This window comes from Quercus suber, unplaced genomic scaffold (genome assembly GCF_002906115.3).
Source record: "Quercus suber isolate HL8 unplaced genomic scaffold, Cork oak 2.0 scaffold_22, whole genome shotgun sequence".
NCBI classification, from domain to species: domain Eukaryota; kingdom Viridiplantae; phylum Streptophyta; class Magnoliopsida; order Fagales; family Fagaceae; genus Quercus; species Quercus suber.
The window spans coordinates 536,154-557,064 of NW_027069487.1; the positions used below are offsets into that span (position 1 = coordinate 536,154).

At 34.9% G+C, this 20,911-nt stretch overlaps 1 protein-coding gene across 1 annotated transcript; it reads right to left on the minus strand.

The window, feature by feature from the left end:
• Positions 1-174: 174 nt before the first annotated feature.
• On the minus strand, positions 175-19,315 carry LOC112023852 (agamous-like MADS-box protein FUL-L). Its single transcript, XM_065764406.1, has 8 exons — positions 18,887-19,315; positions 5,271-5,349; positions 2,452-2,516; positions 1,890-1,989; positions 1,707-1,748; positions 1,214-1,255; positions 966-1,087; positions 175-432 (listed from the first exon to the last, which is right to left on the minus strand). The coding sequence occupies exons 1-8, from the start codon at positions 19,069-19,071 to the stop codon at positions 336-338; spliced, it is 732 nt and encodes a 243-aa protein (XP_065620478.1). The 5' UTR covers positions 19,072-19,315; the 3' UTR covers positions 175-335.
• Between the last annotated feature and the right edge of the window lie 1,596 nt (positions 19,316-20,911).

The window sequence follows — 20,911 nt, forward strand, 5'->3', positions numbered from 1 at the left end:
GCTTTTTCATTTGGGGTAACTTTCATATCTGCTCTATTGTTTGTTTGGGATAACTTTTTCATAAATGACCAGCTGTATAGGGCCCGGCCCTTCTAGGACTGTTGGACTCTTCTCTCAATCCATGGCTTCTTTAATGCGCTTGTGCACGCAAGCAAGCCACAGTCACATGCAACGTGAAGTTTAGACCTTATAAAATTATTATTGACGCTAGAAGGTGCAGAGTTGAAGTAGTTCAATTTTCAAAATACAGTCATGTGGTACAGCAATTTTGTGATCATGGAGAACTTTATTGCCATATCCTGCCAAAACCCATTTGGGTGGCTAAGGAGAGCTTTCTATCCATTCACATGGCGAAGCATCCAAGGTGGCATGACTGTAGGCCGAGTCTGAACTCCAGCATCTTCATCTACTGCTCTTTCCTGGAAAGCCCCTCTGCATAATTTATTTTGAAGATTAAAAAAAAAAAAAAAAAACTATATTAGCTCAGGTGTTCTTGAACAATCAGAGAGAGCCACTAGGATGGGACTTCGATGTACTCTTTTTTCTTAGCAGTTTTCATGCATAATCAGAGATTTGACCCATTAAAACTGATGCATCTGGCTATATATGCTACTGCTAATTTTCAACCCAAACCTATAAATCTAATGTCAGTAAGATCACCACTAGTGTCATCAATACCTTGTCAATAGTGTAAGAGGTCGTTGGTTTATGTTAATCAGATGGTAGTATTTCCAGGCATATTTGCCTACACTGTTTCATGTCTAAAGGAGATTGTGAACACTGACCAAGAAACCATCGTCCTGCAGGTCAAGGCTGCTTTTCTCATTAATTGTATTTTCAATGCAGTCTATTTAAACTTGCATATGTCATTCAATTTAACACACATGTTCCTTCTTCCCAACCATGTGCCATTAAGAGAGAGAGAGAGAGAGAGAGAGAGAGAGAGAGAGAGAGAGGGTGTATACCCGATAGTTAGAGAAGGAAGTGGTAGCGTTGATGGCATTGGCTGCTGCGGTAGGGATAGCAGGCCTAAGCTTGGTTGCTCTTGGTGTGCTTTCTCAGGCATGTTCTTCTCATTTTCTTTGAGCTATTTGTCATAGAAATTGTTCGTAAACATCAGATAATTTTTGTAATGACCTAATGGAAAATGGAAGTGACGTACAAGTCCCTACTATGGAATACCATTCTTTGGCCAATATGGAGTAGATTTTACCTTTTTCGCTAGCAAATTGTTTTGCTCCTGCAAGGATTTTTCCTGTCACAAGCCACAATGTTAGTTTACATCTTGAACCGTCACAAGTATATGGTTTTTCAGTATATAGTTTACATCTGGTACAGTCTGAAGCATATGGTTGCCCTTTATATTAGAACTCATTGCCCAAATTTTATTTAGGATGTTAACTGAACATGCAAGCCCTCACATGGTAACCTAGTCTCTAAACCTGTTGGGTGCATCCTTGGGGGCTTAAGAGGGTGCAGTAAAGGTTACCATTTGATGATTAGACAGGCAAATTCTTGCCATATTTTACTTTCTGGACTTTCAAAAGTGCCACTTTCTGGTTTTTCCCAGTATGGAGGTAAAATACCAGTCTTCTTTAATTATCATTTGCTGTCCATGTCTTTTAGAAGTTATTAAGCTGAATAACCTTAGATAAAATTTCACTCTAAAAAGTAAAAACAGGTCAGATATGCATAACCATCTTTACCTTCTTTTGCAGCTCCATAACAGATTCATGCATGAGTTGGTTCTGCACACGTCAAAGTGATTCATATATTAATTTGGATTCATATGATAGTAGAATGTGAAATTCAAATGTGTTTGCTCATGTGCATGTGTGTCTTGAAAAAAATGGCATGAAAACTTAATTAGGAAGCACCAAGTTAATTACCTTTCTTGTTCGTATGCGCTTCAGACCTGCATCAATCTGTTGTTCCAAATTTTGAAGCTCTCTGAAACTCAAGGGATCGAGATCTTCTCCCATGAAGTTCCTACATTAATCAGTGTAAAATACATCTGAGTCTTATCATAATCCTGCTGAAAGTTGGCCAATAATGCCTTCATCCAATCAAGAAGCATGTAGTTACATTAATTTAGCAATGTTTTGTGCCAGGCACTTAATTGTATTTTCAGGATTCAAGCCCAATATCCAATATAAAGGGTATATGTAACCGCCCTCTCACATAGGGGTGAGATTGAGTTCCATGCTTGTGTGAAAGAATGGTTGACATATACCCGATACACAATATAATTTTTTTTCTTCAACTTTTGGTGAATCCTACTTAATAGATGAGCCGTGTGAAAGTCTTGAAAGCAGTTCTCCTTGAACAAAATCTATTGGACAAGATATCATCACTTTTCTGCCTTTTTTTTCCCCTGTACATTCTAATTCTTTAAATTCCCATACAAAGGCATTACCGTTCAAAATGACATGAAAACTCAAGTCACATTACCTGATGTTCCTTTGTAAGACTTCCACTCTAGCGGTAAGCTTAGGGAATTCCATACACCAGCCTCCCTAGACAGCATTTATAAAAAGGTTAAGATTTAACAGTATTCTTTTACATCAAAAGCTTTTAATAAGCATTATACGAATTGGTCATTTTCATTTGGAGGATCACAGAGCCAGCCCACAGGATTCAAAGTGCTTGAGTGCATTTCAGAACCAATACAGAGTGATCCTAGATTTAATTCAATACGCAGAAAATTACTCACTAAAGAAGAAGAAGAAGAAGAAGAAAAAGACCATGCGAAGCTAACACATAATATTTCCGTGATTTCATCATGATGATGGATCAAGGAGTTGAGCATTCCTGATACATCAAATAATAGAATTGAAACCTTATAAATAGGTATTGTTGTAAAGATTTTGGTGGCTTTGGCCTAAAGGGCCTTCCACATGGGGAGAGGAGAAGACTCTTAGAAGATCATAAAGTAGGTCTCTTTAAGAGTAGTTTGAGTGTTTTTCTATTTTTTTTGTGTGATAGTTATTGGGTATTGGGTTTATAAAATTGTGATTTTGTGTGTGTGAAGTTTATGAATTAATTTGTGTTAGATATATTGTTTATGTTTGTGTGAGTATGTGAGTTTGGTTTGTAAGGTTTGGTTGAGAATGGTTGTACAACATATCATTAATAATGGATTTCGGTTGGTGTTGCCCGTGGATGTAAACTTAGAGTTGGCTGAACCACATTAACTATTGTTGTCTTATGTGGATGTTTTATTTTCCTATTCATGTGAATGTGCTCCTATTAGTCTCAAATTGCAACTAAAGGAGTAAGAAGGAAGCAAAAACAAGAGATCAATGTCCTGCTACAGGAAAATGAAATTAAGTTAGAAAAGAATCTAACCTAAGATGATGCACCTTGTCTGTAGTGAATCCCATAGGATTCAAATTGGCTAAAAGCACTGTGGGTATGATTGTTGTGTCTATCTTATAGCTCTTGCAGATGGTTCTCATATTTTTCTATTCTTTATGTGGATGATATACTGATTGTTGTAAAGAGCATGTGTGAGGTTGATGAACTTAAATCTTTGTTATGCAAGGATTTTGATATGAAAGATTTGGATGCTACTAGGAAGATTGTGGGTATGCAGATTCATAGGGATAAGGATGTCAAAAATTATGGGTGATAGGCTTTTTTAAATATACACTACTGTCAGTTTTTTTAAAACCTTCTTCCCTCTATGTGTGTGTTAAAAGTATTTAGTATTCTAAAAAAAAATAAAAAATTATGAGTGTCTAAAAAAAATCTATGTCAAGGTGTTAGAAAAGTTTGGTATAGAGAATGCCAAACCGATAAGTATACCATTGGTGATGACTTTCAGGTTATTGGTTAGTCAACACCAAAATTAGAAGAAGAAATTGAAGATATGTAACAGGTTCCATATGCTAGTATAGTAGGATTTTGGTGTAGCAATGGTTTGTACCATGCTTGATTTGGCTCACATAGTCAGCATGGTTAGCAAGTACAAGACAAACCCAAGAAGAGGGAGCTGGAAAGTAGTCATGTGGTTTTTCAGGTACTTAAGCGTACAACAGATTATGAAATTATGCTTGCAAGGTAACAAGATTGTGCATCAGTTGTGGGATTTGTAGATTCAGAATATGAAGGTGATTTGGATGATAGAAGGTCCATTACAGCGATGTTTTCTCACTAGCAAGTGCACCTATTTGTTGGATATCCATGTTACAACCCTTGATAGTAATGTTTACTACAAAATTTGAATACATTGTATATGGTTGAAGATACTAAACAAGCAATGTGGTTGAAGAGGCTAAGTCAGAGTTTAAAATAGAGCAAGGTAGAGTTTAGATGTATGGTGACAGTTAGAATGCGATTTAGTTGGCAAAGCACCATGCCAGAATACAGCATATTGGTGTGAGGTTTCACAAGAAAAATCAATTGATTGTAATAGAGCTAGGTGAAGTGGCATGGTGCTTGGGAAAAAAAAATTCACGCTTTTGAGAAGGCAACTAATATGTTGTCAAAGTCTGTTCCCATAACCAAGTTCAAGCATTTCTTGGACTTGGTTAGTGCTTCTTTATATCAAAAGGAGAAACTTCCCCACATATTGGTTCAAAGGTGGAGACATAAGAATTTGACAGTTCCTAAATGACTAAATATTTGTCTAAGGTGGAGAGCATTAGAGATGGTGACTTATATTCTAAATGAGAAAGTAACATACTGATGTGTCAAGAATATTGTAGTTGAATTGACACTTTCCAATGTATAAAGTGCTTAGAGGTTTAAAGGGAAAAATAATTTGAGTTGTGGAATTAACAGTATGTTGTGATTATTTTTCCAAAAATAAAAGAAATAAAAGAAAGTAACATTTGTCTTGTAAACTATGCCTTTATGGGAGGAGTGTAAGCTAATGTAGTGGCGTGGAGCGAGCTCTTGAGGCCCACTACAACTTAATAAGTATGTTATGCTTGAGACCAATAATAGGTTAGGGTTTGGGGAGCAAAGTCCTAGGCAATTCAATGAGGATAACTTGGCAATTTTACTAATTCAAATTAGGGTTTTAACTGGGGCAGTATACATACGTTATAAATCCTATTCTTTTTAAAATATTGAAACATTACCAACCCAAGTAAATTCTGTGTGTTGTTTTCTCTCCCTTTTACTTGCATATAGTAGCAATCCTCGATGGGTAGAGATGAAACGATTTAGGTAGTAGGGTGTATCTTTGTAAATATCCATAGAGAGGATGCATGGAACACAAGATAGGTCATGTTTAGGTGACATTTAGCATAATCAGTTGATACCTGTGTTTCAGAATCAGTGGCGACAAGCTGTCGTTCTGCAAATGAATATCTTTCATATCGTTCAAGAATAGTCTCCATGCTGTCACAAAAGGATATGTCTAAGTTTAAACATCATGAAGCCTTTAAGCATGTAGAGTCTGTTAAAATGAACAGAATGCATAAGACTAAATTTAAATAAAGATAAGTAAATTTAATAAAACTGCCACAAGTAGAAAGGTTGAGGTAAGTGTTCTCATAAAAGCATACTAACTCCTCACACCTCTACCTCCACAACAAAGGAAAAAAGGTCTTAAGAAATATAATCCTTGGGAAAGATTGTAACATGAGAAGGAAGCTAAGTGGCATAGAGAAAGATCTAACGTGGACTAACTGACATTTGCTTGTTGAAAGTAGGTATAAATGCTCGAATGGAGTTGTGTTGAGCTAGGATCTGACTCATTTCAATAACAAGAAAGCAGGCATAGTTTGTTTCACCGAACTAGAAGTAGCCTTTATAGCTCAAATTGTATCGATATTGGTGGAGGCCTGAATAAAAGGACTATAAGACCATCAAATAGAAAGCTAGCCAGGTTAGAATAGGCAACCTAATTGAAAGATAATGTTTATTGGTTGCTAGGATTTGCTATTCTATGAATTTGGTTTTATTTTTGGTTTGTTCGGGCAGGATTCATGAATATAATTAGTTGTGTTTCTTGTTGACAACTAAGACAAGGATTAAGATTTCTCTAAAAAAGAAGACAAGGATTAAGATCAGAATAATAAAAGCATGAGGCTAAGAAAATAACTTATTATCATTTAATAATAACTTAAGATGAAATATACAGAGTTGCTTCAGTATTATTATTATTATTATATTCTCTTCTTCTTGACCGCATGACTTGACAACTCGTAGATTAGTTGAGCCTTATTGTTCTTGTTTATCTTATTCTCTTCTAACACATCCTTCTTTTTGAGGCATGTTTTTAGTAATTTTTTGTTACTTTACTGAGATTGCATTTGGATGATTCCAAAATGGATGTTTTGAAGTTTAAGTAAATATATATCTATTAATTTTATTTTTGTCATGAGCTTTATAATTCAATTGGTGCATTCTGATATTTCTAATTGAGGTATCCAAGGTTAAAATCTTCCCTCCCTTTTTGTAACCATGGAATTATAAAAAAAAAAAGGTTTTCATACCATGTAACATTAGGCGTTAAAATTTGGTATATTGTTTTGAGTTTGAATTTTGAAGGTACGGTTGCCCTACACTTTCTTCCTAATTTCTTGTTTGTAACACAGTATTTGCTTATTTTGGAGCCTAAAGAGCCGGCATTTTTCACCCCTTCAACTTGACTAAGCCTAAGTGAAGACAACAAGCCAGCTAGTGCAGGACTATAAAGAACACGTAGAACACAAGGAGAGCCAATATAACCAAGATGCAAGTATCAAAAGAAAAAAAATGATGGAAAGTCCAAACGAGGGCAATTTAAGTAGTGAGGAGCGAAGAGAAAATATGATAAAAAGAAAAAAAAAAAAAAAAAAAAAAAAATAATAAATTCTCAGGAAAATAATAATAATATAATAATAATAACTTTGGCTCCATAGGCTTTAGATTTTTTTAGGATTAAATCTTTACAAACGCTCCCCCACCCCCACTTTCTAATTAATGTTTTTACTAGTGCTGTAATATGGTTAATTCTGTCTCCTGTCTTACTGTTAGGGTTTTTGCCTTAGCTACAGGTTAAAAGGTGTTTTTTTTTTTCATTTATCTTAGTTTGTATGTAATCCATTTAGCTTTTTTCTTTCTTTTTTTACAAATCTATAATACATATATATATATATAAAAAAATTTTAAACTTTACTCCAGATTTGAACTGTTCATTAAATAGTAGAATATATTATTTCATATATAAGCATAAACACAATCATAATAAACATCTAATGCTTGAATATATGATGGTAAATAAAATCATAATCAATATAAAAACCTATTAAAAACTCTACTATAATTATCAAAATTCATATATAAATAAAAGATAAAAGAGAGAAAAATTATACCATTATGTTTAACTTTCTTTTCTCAAAAATAAAAATGTTAAACTTTCCCATATATTACACAATTATCGACTAACATATTCTAGTTGAATGACTACAAACTACTCTTCCGTAAGTAGGCTTTAAATATGCAAAAGTAATTAATAGACCATGATGTGAAGCTCTATTTTCAGCAAGCATATAAACGATTTCATTTGAGTTACAATTAGGACTCGTGGATCAACAAGGTGTGTAATCGGTAATCCTACTCAATCCTCAAGAAGTTCAAATTTTTATTAGATTATGATGTCCATCTTAATCTAGAGTAACAAAAATATTAAGGATCTTAGGGCTTTTGGAATTTTGGATTTTGTTTCAAGGTACAGTGGGAGAAGAGGAACCTTAAAAGATAGACAGACAAGTAGGCAGTGAATTGTTAACTAGCATAAACTATACACATGCATGATGCATCAAACAAAATTACAAATCAATCAAGAAATTGAAAAACCAGTGAACATGTTCACCTATTCAAGAACATTGCACTTGATCCATGTTTAGGTTCCCTGATAACATTATTAGATTCGAACTTGAGTACACAAATTCCATGTGATTCACGCTTTGTTCTTTTTTTTTTTTTTTTTTTTTTTTTTTTTTTTTNCTGTGTTACAATGAATCATAACATGTGTATATATAGTAGACTAAACCCTAGACTAATAGACTTCTAGTACAAGTAGGAGACTTGCCTTGCACACAAAGTATATTAGACTTGGGCCTATGCTAATGGGCTAATAATATCTCTAACACCCCCTCTCAAACTCAAGATGGAAACTTGATGAAATCTTGAGATTTGATAAGGTTGAGAAGATCTCTTGAATGAAGTTTGGCTCTGTTACGGTAGTTTGAGGAAGGCAATGGTCTTGCAGTGTTGATGCGACTTCTAACGATGGCATAACTATACCGGAGAGTTTTGACGGCAGCAGTAGGAAGCCAAAGAAGATGAATGCAGCGAAGAAACACCGAGGAAGACAAAGATTGCTCTTAATATACCGTAAGGACAGAAAACCATGGTCAAAAGAAGGTGGCTCTGATACCATGTTAAATATTAGCATTGATACACCATGTTAATATGCTAGTAATGATCGGAATGCGAAAGTGATTTGTACTACACTATAATATATTATTGATGTAGCCCTTTAGGGTTTCCTCCGTGGATGTAGGCCGTTAGGCTGAACCACGTAACTCTCGTGTGTTATTATGTTCTATACTTTATACTTTCGCTTCCGCATCCATACTAGCATATTCAACATGGTGTATCAATGCTAATATTTAACAGTAGTATTCAAGTATTCAACAATGCCAATCAAATCGGTACTATAATGTTTTACCACATTCCTTTCCTTTGGTGGTAAGGACCAAGCCAATCAAACTGTACTTAAACACACAAAAAAATTGCAACGTAGTTCTCTCCAAAAGTTTTTATTTCATTATTTAAATAGTTTCAGAGATATTGTATCAATAAGGAGTAGTAGCAGAAGGATCAATCATATATTTCCTGACAAGCATAATGAACTTTTTTGGTTGAAGGCTCATAACAAGCAATCATCACAAAGTAAAATTTGTGGTCGTACGGCCCACGACTATGTGGTGACTGTTGCGCCTGGATCTCCAAGTAATTTGTGTGATACTTTAGGTATAGCTTACAATGGAAGGTTCCAAGAAGAGATAAGCTGATATTTGGTAATTGGGGGTGGTTGTAAGGTGTTTATACGTTGTAATCCTAGCTGTTCAAGGAGGTTTTTAGGTGGCCGAGGTGCCCTTAAAGTATCCTGAGTTGGACTATTTCTTCCCAAATATCACGTGACTTTCTCTTGTTCACTCTTGTTTCTCTCTCTAGGAAAAAATGTTCCAACCCTTTCTCCTACGAGCTTCTCCCCTTATATACTCTTTTGTTAATAAATTGGTAGTGATGAGAATATTCCACTTCTGTGTGGGCCCTGCCATTTGCAGGATCTAGGTGGCCCTTTGAGTCTAGTTTATTATTCTAGCATGTCTAATCTCACATCAAGTGGGTGGGTCCCCTTAACTCCGTCATTGTAATGATTTCCTAGTAATTTGAACCTAGCATTGAGGCCTGTGCTTGGATGGCGGACTCCCCCAAGGCACTATTTCTCATCAGCATTATTTCCACTCCTCGGGAAGTAGATGGGGTCTGTTCAGATCCAATTGTTGTAACTTGGTCACTCATGTGATGGCCTAGTCCGGACTTTGTACATGTGGATTGGGCTAAAGGTTAGTGGGCCTTAGCCCGAGTTTGGTTTGAGCCGAACTTTGTCCACCCACAAAATTATACATTTATTTTGATAATTTTCCTTAACTTCTTTTATAAATGGTTAGATTCTAAATATTTAGTCATTAATATTTAGGTTCTAAGTATGTTGAATGTTGGCAAATCAAGAACAACAACTTGTCTAAGATTAGATTTGTCTTTGAAGTGTTTTAGACATTGCTTAAATTGATACAAGTTAAGAATATACAAGTTATAGAAAGAAGAATTTAAAATTTGTCAAGCTCGATCGATTGAACTACGAATTTGCAGAATTTTAAATAAAGCCTAACAACCCGCGAAACAATTAGGTTTGAGTCCAACACTGCTAGGTATAAAAGGAAAACCCAAATATACGTTTTCAAAGTCTTGAGAGTTAAACTTGTGAGATTTTGTACCTTCTAACTCTATCAAGCACCTACCGGAGATCAAATTCATGTTGCTAGTATCAGTGGAGTAAAGTTGTAGCCAAGCCTTCAGCTATCAAGTGTACTGAAGATTAAGACATGAACTGAAAGCTCATGTGAAAGTAGATCCAAATCAAAGAAGTCCGAGGAGTTCAGAGCCCAGTTTGGTAACTATGTTAGATTTACTACGAATTTGTATTCTTGACTGTAAATCTCAATTTGATATAGTGGATTATTCTCTTGGGATAGTTCCTACCAGGTTTTTTTTTATTTTTTTTATTTTTATTTTTTATCTTGACACTAGTTTGTTTCATTGGTTTTCTTGAGTCATCGTGTTATTTACTTTTCCACTATGCATGATATAATTGATTATTTTTTAACCTAAGACTTGCATAATTAACCTAAGTAATTACTTGACTAATCAATTAGGTTAAGCATATTGTGTTTTCCAAGGGTCGAAATTCTTACATAAACTATCAAACAACCACAATCCCCCCCCCCCCCCAAACACCAATATAAGGTTAGGATTGGAAACTTTACCAATAGTAGCTTGGCATCGGGAATCTATATATTTTTTTCATTTCCATTCTGTTCTTATATATTTTCGAACTCTTAGACATAAAGAGAGAGCATTTCTTATAGGGACAAAGAAGGTAGGCTAATTTTCGGTTTTTATATGGACAATGTTTTTTTGGGTGGGGGTAAGCAGGTAGGGGGCTGGTTAGGACATAGCCTTGATACAATATTAGAATTCATATTAGGATTGTGAGAGTGAGACAAAGAAACAGAAGAGAGAGCAAAATAAAAGGAAAGCAAATAGAAATTAGTCTGGTCCGGCTTGATGGCTACGTGTCTTGATCAGTGGTTACACAATCTTGAATTGTGTATTTCAATGAGCCCATTGAATGGTATGCATAGTAGAATTACTTCACTCACACTATAAGTAGGTTCTAATACATTGAATATGAACTAGTTACAATGGGCTTGAACCTTAATATCTCTAACATCACCCCTCAAATTCAAGCTGGAAGCTTGAAGACATTGAGTTTGAATGTGAAATTGTGAAAGAAAGTATGATGATGGAGGATTAGATTGAATACATATAGAATGGACTGCTTATAATGTAGAGTGGAACACATGACACAACCGTTGCAGTTGCAAACGCCAATGATCAGTGATAGATGGAAGCCAAAAGATGATTAGTTCAGCCAAAAGGATAGCTGCATCTAGATCAAATAAGTTTAAATATGCCCTGTGCAAGATAAACGTTGGTGATGGTGGTTGTAAGCAGTGAATGATGGTCAGAGGACAACAACACCAAAGACTGGTGGAGAGTGGCATTGTTTGTGGAAAGATATCGATTGAGGATACCATCGTGGGAAACTAAATATATTAGCTGATCGAAGACAAATTCATGGTGGCACATGTTAGACTTAGTTACCTTTGAAGAACCTGAAAAGGAGGCTGGCCCTGGTATCGTGTTAAAATTGTTGACGTATTCTAATACAATGTTAGAATTTATATTGGATTGTGAGTGAGAATGATTAACACACTGGTAAGAAATAATAATTTTACTAAGTTGAGGAAATCGAAAAAGATTGAAAAGACCAAAAATAACATTGTTAGGTTCTAAAGATTTAGGTGTAAATGTTTAGAATCATATTTTTATTGTGTTGGCAAACTGAGAACAAAATATGTCTAATCTAGGTGTTAAGCAATACTTAAAAGTATTTGTTTCAAGGTTCAAGTCCAGCTGACTGCGGAAAAAAGAAGTGTGGTTCTGAAAAGCTCAATCAATTGAGAATTAGATTCGACCGATTGAAAATCGCAGGAACAGAATTCTGAAGAATTTTTAAAATAGGCCTAAGCCCGCTAAAATGTTTAGGGTTTCATTCTAACTTTTCTACATATAAAAGGGAAACCCTAACTACGTTTTGAAGACTTTTGGAAGACTTGTGTGTTACTCTTTGTGAGATCTGAGAGGTTTTGTACCTTCTAACTACGCAAGAATCTATCGGAACTAGAACTACAATCAAGCGTTAATAGAACATAGTTGCTACATCAAGATCATTATTGAAGGTGATCTGAAACCTTTGAGTGGTATCTCAAAGTTACAAGCAAGGCTGCTTGTGTTGGTGTAAATCCAAGAAGAGAAAGAATTCGTGAATTCGGAGCTTGCACATGGTCGTGTTAATAAGTTATTACATGAGGTAGCAATAGATTTAGAGTTAAATTTGATTGTAAAAACTTCAATTCTCTTATAGTAGATTTACCTTGAAACGGCTAGTTTCATTAGTTTTCCTGGGTCATCATATCGTAATGTTAATTATTTTTCTGCTTTTGTGCATGATATGATATATGCTTGTTCAACCTAGATCTGAATAATAAACCTAATAATCAACTTGGTTAATTAATTAGGTTAAACAATTTGGTTTAAGGGGTCTAAACGAACAAACAAACATTATTAAAGGTAATTTAAAAGGACATGGCAATTAAAAAAGTAACATAGAATATGACTTCAGATAAAATAGAATGGATGAAAAGAATATGTGGCTGACCTTAATTAATCTACTGAGCATTCCTAGCCAACCCCAAATTTTGGGACTAAGGTGCTGTTGTTGTTAGCGAGAGTGAGAAGAGAAAGAAAGAGAAAGAAAAGCATATAAAAATGAACATGGTTTAGGTTGAACACCTAATTCCACATGAAAAGCAATTGAGCCGCACCATCTTTACTGTCTTGATTTGTGTTACAATAAGCCTAATGAAGGGTGTAAATAGTAAACTAAACTCTAGATTAACCCTAAGGTTGTTTACTTGCACTACAAGTAATGTTACTAAAAGTAGGCTATAGTTATTTTAGTTTTACTATAAAGATATCATAGTACAATGAATCTCTTAGGCCTTACTTAGCTTTGTCTATGTGTGGTCAAGGCTCTTAGAGTAATTAACTAGTACTTAGGTATGTGTATTCTTCTTATTCCCAAGGTATGGGATATTTATTAAAATAAATGGTGGAGAATGTCAACCATGGGTTAGCCATGGCTTCTTATGTCACCTTAAAACCGATTGATGGCAATAATTAACTCCCTATGGATTTACACTATACTTCTTTTATAAAATACTAAACATAGTAACAAAAAAAAAAAAAATCATTAATTAATTTTCATTCCATTATCTTAGGTCTATATGTTTTAGTGTTGACAAACTATGTCAAATTATGTTTCAAGTTGTGATATTTGCTGTGTCTTAGAGTGGTAATTAAAAATTAAATTGAAGAAATATAAGTTTCCGTGACCTTGAATCCAATTGGGATACCAAGCTCAATTCCATTTGATAGCAATTTTTGGGTTTTAGATTGACATCAGTTAATTAATCCAATTACCCACATTGATTTTTTAGTCAAATTACATGCAAATCAGATTAAGGCACAACCAAATAACCAAACTAAATTAAGTGTAGCGAAAAATAAGTTTGACACACTCGGAGGCAAAACTCCACTGGGTGAATTTCAGGTCACCACTCCCGAAGAATCCACTAAGGAAAAAAGCATTTACGAACACAAGGAATCTTATCCTATAGGTTTATCCCGAAGTACCTACCTACAGTATAACTTATTGAGCAATACCAATCTCAGCTACATTCCCCAATTGGACATGATCTTGCAGAAGAATTTTCCTTTGCATGAATCTCCCTATCTGTGACAAACTCCATAACAACCTTTTTTATTGTTGTAACTGTAGGATTCTTCAATTCACGCTTGGATGAACCGAAAGTAGCTTGGCACAAAACCCTAGGTGAATAATCATCTCAACAACTCTTGATATATGTGTCTTTCTATTATTATGATGACAACTGTAAAATATTTTTTTTATATGCTCTGGAACCCTATTGTACGAATTTCTAGAAATTCAAGTCATCGTAGGCTGAAAACAGAACTTAACATTCAGTTTTCTTGAAGATCGATTGATTGAGAGGTGTCAAGCTTAGTATCGAGATTCATTAATTCTCGATAGATTGACAGGTATCAAGACCTACTGATGTAGCTTTTCTTGAGTAGTTTCTTTAGCAGTCTTGTGTCTTAAATAATATCACTTGTGTGCCACTTGTTGTACTTCTTGAAACACTGGAGACTAAGACTTAATTACATATAGAGTGCGTTTTGATCTCAGATATGTCAATACATAAAGATATGAGCCTTACAGCAAGCTAAACTCCAACCTCAATAACATCTTGATTGATTGAGCCTTGAACAACAAACTTTTTGTATTCTTGACTCTAAGCACGATTGCAACCTCTATTGATTGAGCTACCTCGCATTTACCTCAATAGGTCTAGACTACGCAAATTAACAAAAATCAATAACATGAAAAAGCCAAACAACTTGTCGATTTCAAGCCTAATTTAAGCCCTACTTGTTGAGATATAAAACAGACATTATAAGTCATTCCTAAGGAGGTTTTTTTAGAGAAGAGAACTCTATGTTTGTGTGGCTAGGATTTTGTAACCTAGTTTTTCTCAAATTTTACCTTATTCAAGTAGATTTGCAGATTAGTTGAAGAAGCTAAAGCCACAATGCCTACCACAAACTTGTTGTTGTGAAGAAAATTTTTGAGAAGTCCTTGAAGTCAATTGGAGGTTTTGGTCATGATCACGGGTGCATCATCTGTGGTGGCAGTCCATACAATTGAAGAATCTGGACGTTTTGGTGCAATGAAATGTTTTCTCTATAAGTTTTCTATGGTCCATAGAGTATGGGGAAAAAAAAAATCCTAAAATGGTAAAATTTATCTTACTGTAGTGGATTTGCTTCATTGGGGAAGGTTTCCCCCGTTGTGGTTTTCCCCTTTAATAGTTTTCCTTGGGTTTTCTACTTCATCAACATATTGCCATCTCCATTTGAATGGACACGTTACTTCACATTCCACACACGCTTTTAATTGTTTGTATTTGTGAATTGCCAATTGGCATAATTGGACTAATTGAACAACCTAGTTAATCCACATAAAGATTAAATAGGGTCTAAAACCCTAACACATTCTTTTATTGTATATTCATTCCCTCATTTTCTAGAATCTTAAAGATAATAAAAGAGAGATCATTTCTTATAGGAAGGGAGGGAGGAGAAAGTAGGCAGATTTTCAGTTTTTATATGAGCAAGGCTATTTTTAGGTGGGATGGATGGGTAAAAGGGGAGGGACAATCCCTTCATTAAAATTGGTAAGTAGTTTTGATACCATATTAAAATATATATTAGGAGAGAGAGAGAGAGAGAGAGAGAGAGGGAAGCATATAGATGTTAACATGGTTTGACTTGATAGCTTATGTCAACAATTTAAAGCCCTTGAGTGGTTACATTATCTTAAATTGCGTTTTACTATGAGTCTATTGAATGGTATATATAATAGACTAAACTCTAAAGTAATCATTAGATTATTTTACTTGCACTACAAGTAATGGTACTTCAAGTAGGATTAGAATTACTTTACTTACACTACAAGTTACAACGGGCTCGGGCCTTAATATCTCTAACACCCCCCTCAAATTCAAGCTAGAAGCTTGAAGATGTATTAAGTTGGAATGTGAAGTTGTGTAGGAAGTAATGACCATGAAGGATCGGATTGAATATAAAATGGATTGGATATAATGTAGAGTGGAATGAGTGAGACAATTAGTGCTGTAGTATACAACAACGGTTAGTGATGGATGGAGGCCAAAAGACACTTTGGGCAAACGATGCTTGCACCTAGATGAAATGATGACTAATATGGCTGAAGGATGGCTTCTATAGTTGGAGTATATATGGCTACACGGGTGGCCTGGGGGACGTTGGCAGAGGAATAATGGCTTAAAGATGGCATATGCAAGATAAACATCGGTGGTTAGCAACAAATGATGGTTTGAGGACAACAACAACAAAGACCAATGGAGAGCGACACTATTTGTGGGAAGACATTGTTTGAGGATATCATTGTGGGATATTGAAGACATTAGCTAAATATATTTTTAAGGTGATGCGCATAATAGAGTTAGTTACCTTTGGGGAACCAAACGTGGAGGCTAGCTGTAATTCCATGTTAAAATTATTGAGGCATAGCTTTGATATTATGTTAGAATTTATATTGGGACTGAGAGTGAGAGCGGGAAAAGAGATACAAAAATTGAAAACACATAAAAATTAATGTGGTTTAGCTTGATATATAACCTACTTTCACAGCTAAATGCCATTAAGTGGCATCATTATTATTGTCTTTAAGTATGTGTTACAATGAGCTTTTTAAAGGATATATATATATATATATATAGTATACTAAACTCTAGATCAACCCTAAGATTGCGTTACAAGTAACGTTACTACTGGCAGGATTATATTCACTTTACCTGTACCATAGGTAGGTCATTGTACATTGAGTCTGGAGTAGTTATAACAGGTTTGGGCCTTGATATCTCTGTTAGCTTCGTCTATATATATTCAAGGCTATTGGAGTAATTAACTAATCCTTAGGTATGTGCAGTCTTCTTATTCCCAATATAGGTGTGTGCAGTTAGCAACCAAGGGGTTAGCTATGGCTTCCAAAGTCACCTTGAACCCAGTTGATGGACCTTGTGGAATTCATACTATAATTACCTAGGTAGCTTCTTTTCCTTCTGTCCATGTACTCTTTGGTTCAACTTCTTTTGAAGGCAAGTATCGTTATTGCATAATTGTGTTAGTGATTAGTGAAAACGCCCACACTCATCCATTTGGGACTTATTTTAAAAGAGTAGAATGAATTCTTTGCCATTACTTTTAAGGATGCAGTATATAGAAACAAATTAATTTTCACAAAAAGTTTATACAAACTCAAGCAGCATAAATTAGTCATACATTTCAAATCTAACCGTGGCTCTTGTTTATTAGGGAAAAACACACAAACCTCCTTGGTGATCTCTCCTAAAAATATAGAACATTCTTTGAGGTTTAAACTATAACACTTAATACTCTTGTTGTATATTATCCCTAAACTGTTAATTAGGTATATACTTTAACTCCTTGAGATTTTTAAGTGTAGCACAAAACCTCTATTATTTTACATAAAACTGTTGCTTTAAATATGAACAATTGTCATCATAAAGCAACTTACCATTTATTTTCAGATCTTTAACCGTTTACACGTAAAACAATATCACAAGAAAATTAATGTTACATTCAAAACTTAAGGGGTTTTATGTTTTATGGAAAATCACATGGCTTTGTTGCTTTTTCCTATACATTAAGTGTCCTTGTCCTATTTATTTAGAAGAACCTTTTTGAATGTTTGAAAAAGAGCCTTTGCTATTATTCTATTTACTTTCCGTACATTTTTAAAAATAATTCGATAGTTATAATGCGTTGAGCCACCTATGTTTTTTCAGTCTTCAATTATATGATCAGTTGGCTTTCTCCTCTTACGTGCTGAAACTCTATAGATCCATTACATCATGATCTAATAAAACGGTGCTAATAGCCCCTCATTCATTACCGATGATAGAGTACAGCAGCAATAAAGGAGACCAATTGTGGCATTATAGATAGCTGAATTGTCTAATCCTGCGCCATCATTAATTTAACTGAAGACATCTACAGTTAAGAACCCTTTATGAGAGCAAATATACCCACTGCAAACTATGCTGCTATGCATCAGCAATTCACCATATATAATCAAGATGAGAAAAAAATCGAAAAATAGCCTAAAAAAGTTTTATAAGTAACACTAAACCTATACCTAGCTTTCATGGTTTGGTTAAAAAATGGTTGTGGGTGGAAGATCTTCGTGGAGATCTTAAATAACGAACTTTTCATTTCCAACCCTTTCCATCATTGAGGAGACCTCCTAGCTCCTTGGTGCACCACCAGCATTGGATATGGCAAATACTAGTTTACAAAATCGAGTGAAAATAACACCACGCCCCATTGACACGTAGCTCAAGGACTCTTGGTGTCTGTATTATATTCATAATTTCTTCCTTGTACTGCATTATTATTAGTATTAAAGATGTCCACTATATCTCTAACCCAATAGATGCAATGTAGTGTCTTAGAGACTGTGACAGTATCTGTACGAAAAGAAAAAGAAAATTGACTAAAAACTTTCTTTGGACTCAACCAACACAAAGTCCCACTTTCAAAAATAGAAACCAAAATCACTAGAACTCTAGAGTTTTGTTTGTTTCTGGTAGCTGCTAGAAGAAATATAGGAAAAAATAATTATACTGCTCACTAAGAAAGATCAAACTTCTGTTTAGTATAGCACAAGGGATAGCACAATGGTTATCAAAACAAAACAAAAGGATAGCACAATGGTTATCAAAAACAAAAAAAACAAAAAAAAAAAAACAAAAGGATAGCACAATGGTTAGAAACCACTTTCCCTTCTTCCTTCCCTTCGAGACTAAACTCATTCTTTTTTTTTTTTTTATAAAGAAAAACCTTCTATTTCGTATAGTCTTATTCAGCAGCCTTACTTGTACTTGGGAAACAAGAGAAAAAAGATACCTTGTGTATGATCTAAGAAAGCTTAACAATTGTCCTAAACAACAGTGTAAGTAAGATACACTAAATATATTGGTGTAATATGAAGGCCATGATTTACCGACACATAAGTGGAAAATTAACTAGCTTCGATTATTTCAGGTATATTATTTGCAAAGCTATCAGTAACAGGGAATAAGGACAACGAAAATAGTGAATACCCAGTTGACCAAATAGATTGAAAAAATAAAAGAAAATTCATTTTTCTGAAAAGAACCCAGACTAATAAAATGCTTCATAACAAACATAATATATATATAAAAAAAAAAGCAGCAACAACAAAAGAAAAATGAAAGATTAAACATAGAATAGAAGTAAGAACCTGGAATCGCTGGAATACTCAAAAAGCTTCCCTTTGGTTGAGAACACAATCAAAGCAACCTCGGCGTCGCAAAGCACCGAGATCTCATGAGCTTTCTTCAGTAACCCACTCCGGCGCTTCGAAAACGTCACTTGCCGGCTGATTTTGTTCTCGATTCGCTTCAGCTGAACCCTACCTCTCCCCATTTCAATTTGTGTACACTTTTTCTTTTTCCCAACCCCCAAAAAAAAAAAAATATTTCCAACCAATGGAAAAAAGAAAGAAAGCAAAAGCAGAAGAATATATTGCAAGAAACCCTAAAGAGAGTTCATTTTAAGGAGAGAAACAAAACGGGCATAACGAAGAAGGGAACTGGGTGTGTATTTAGTGTTTTTAGTGCAATATTTGCAACTTTCTATTTTTGTGTTTGTGGAAGGGATTTTAGTTATATATATTATGAAGCAAAAGGCTTTCTATGTATATATGGGAAAAAAAGAAAAAAAGAAAAAAGAATGAGAACAAAGTCTCACACACAAACACAGAGAGAGAAAGAGAAAGAAATAATAAACAAAGTAGTGAGAGTGAGTAGGAATGGAATTGTGGAAACCAGGGTGGTAGTAAGTAAGCCAGGATAGTATAAGCAATTGTGTTGTCGAGCTCCTATTGGTGGAGAGTGGGACATAGTCGTTACTGTCTCAATTTGAGCCACAGGTTTGAACAGAAGTCCGTACAGAGATCTTGTCAGCTGAGTTTTGCGGGACCAGAAGGGGGCATTCTGTCTTTTGCAAGTTTGAGTCTCTCTCTCTCTCTCCCCCCTCCCCCACCCCCCATTGACCAAATAGATTGAAAAACAAAAAAAAACAAAAATTCATTTTTCTGAAAAGAACCCAGACTAATAAAATGCTTCATAACAAACATAATATATATATAAAAAAAAAAGCAGCAACAACAAAAGAAAAATGAAAGATTAAACATAGAATAGAAGTAAGAACCTGGAATCGCTGGAATACTCAAAAAGCTTCCCTTTGGTTGAGAACACAATCAAAGCAACCTCGGCGTCGCAGAGCACCGAGATCTCATGAGCTTTCTTCAGCAACCCACTCCGGCGCTTCGAAAACGTAACTTGCCGGCTGATTTTGTTCTCGATTCGCTTCAGCTGAACCCTACCTCTCCCCATTTCAATTTGTGTACACTTTTTCTTTTTCACAATCCCCCAAAAAAAAAAAAATTTTCGAACCAATGGAAAAAAGAAAGAAAGCAAAAGCAGAAGAATATATTGCAAGAAACCCTAAAAAGAGTTCATTTTAAGGAGATAAACAAAAAGGGCATAACGAAGAAGGGAACTGGGAGTGTATTTAGTGTTTTTAGTGCAATATTTGCAACTTTCTATTTTTGTGTTTGTGGAAGGGATTTTAGTTATATATATTATGAAGCAAAAGGCTTTCTATGTATATATGGGGAAAAAAAGAAAGAAAGAATGAGAACAAAGTCTCTCACACAAACACAGGGAGAGAAAGAGAAAGAAATAATAAACAAGTAGTGAGAGTGAGTGGGAATGGTATTGTGGAAACCAGGGTGGTAGTAAGGAAACCAGAATAGTATAAGCAATTGTGTTGTCGAGCTCCCATTGGTGGAGAGTGGGACATAGTCGTTACTGTCTCAATTTGAGCCACAGGTTTGAACAGAAGTCCGTACAGAGATCTTGTCAGCTGAGTTTTGCGGGACCAGAAGGGGGCATTCTGTCTTTTGCAATTTTGAGTCTCTCTCTCTCTCTCTCTCTCTCTCTCCCCCCACTTGGCTGACGGCGCTTCTATCTTCTTCTCTTTCACTTTCACTTTCACTTTAACTGTTATAGCAACAACTCAACAAAGCATTCATTATGCAACTGTTTCACATGCGTGTTTTAATTCTCTTTTTCCCCATTTTTCACTGATCTAACTTTACTGTTGACAGATATCAATACAGACATGATGAGTTCCCAAAAAGAAAAAGAAAAAAATATATGTGTCACCATGTGTCACTCTCTCTTGTTCCATCTGGTTGTAC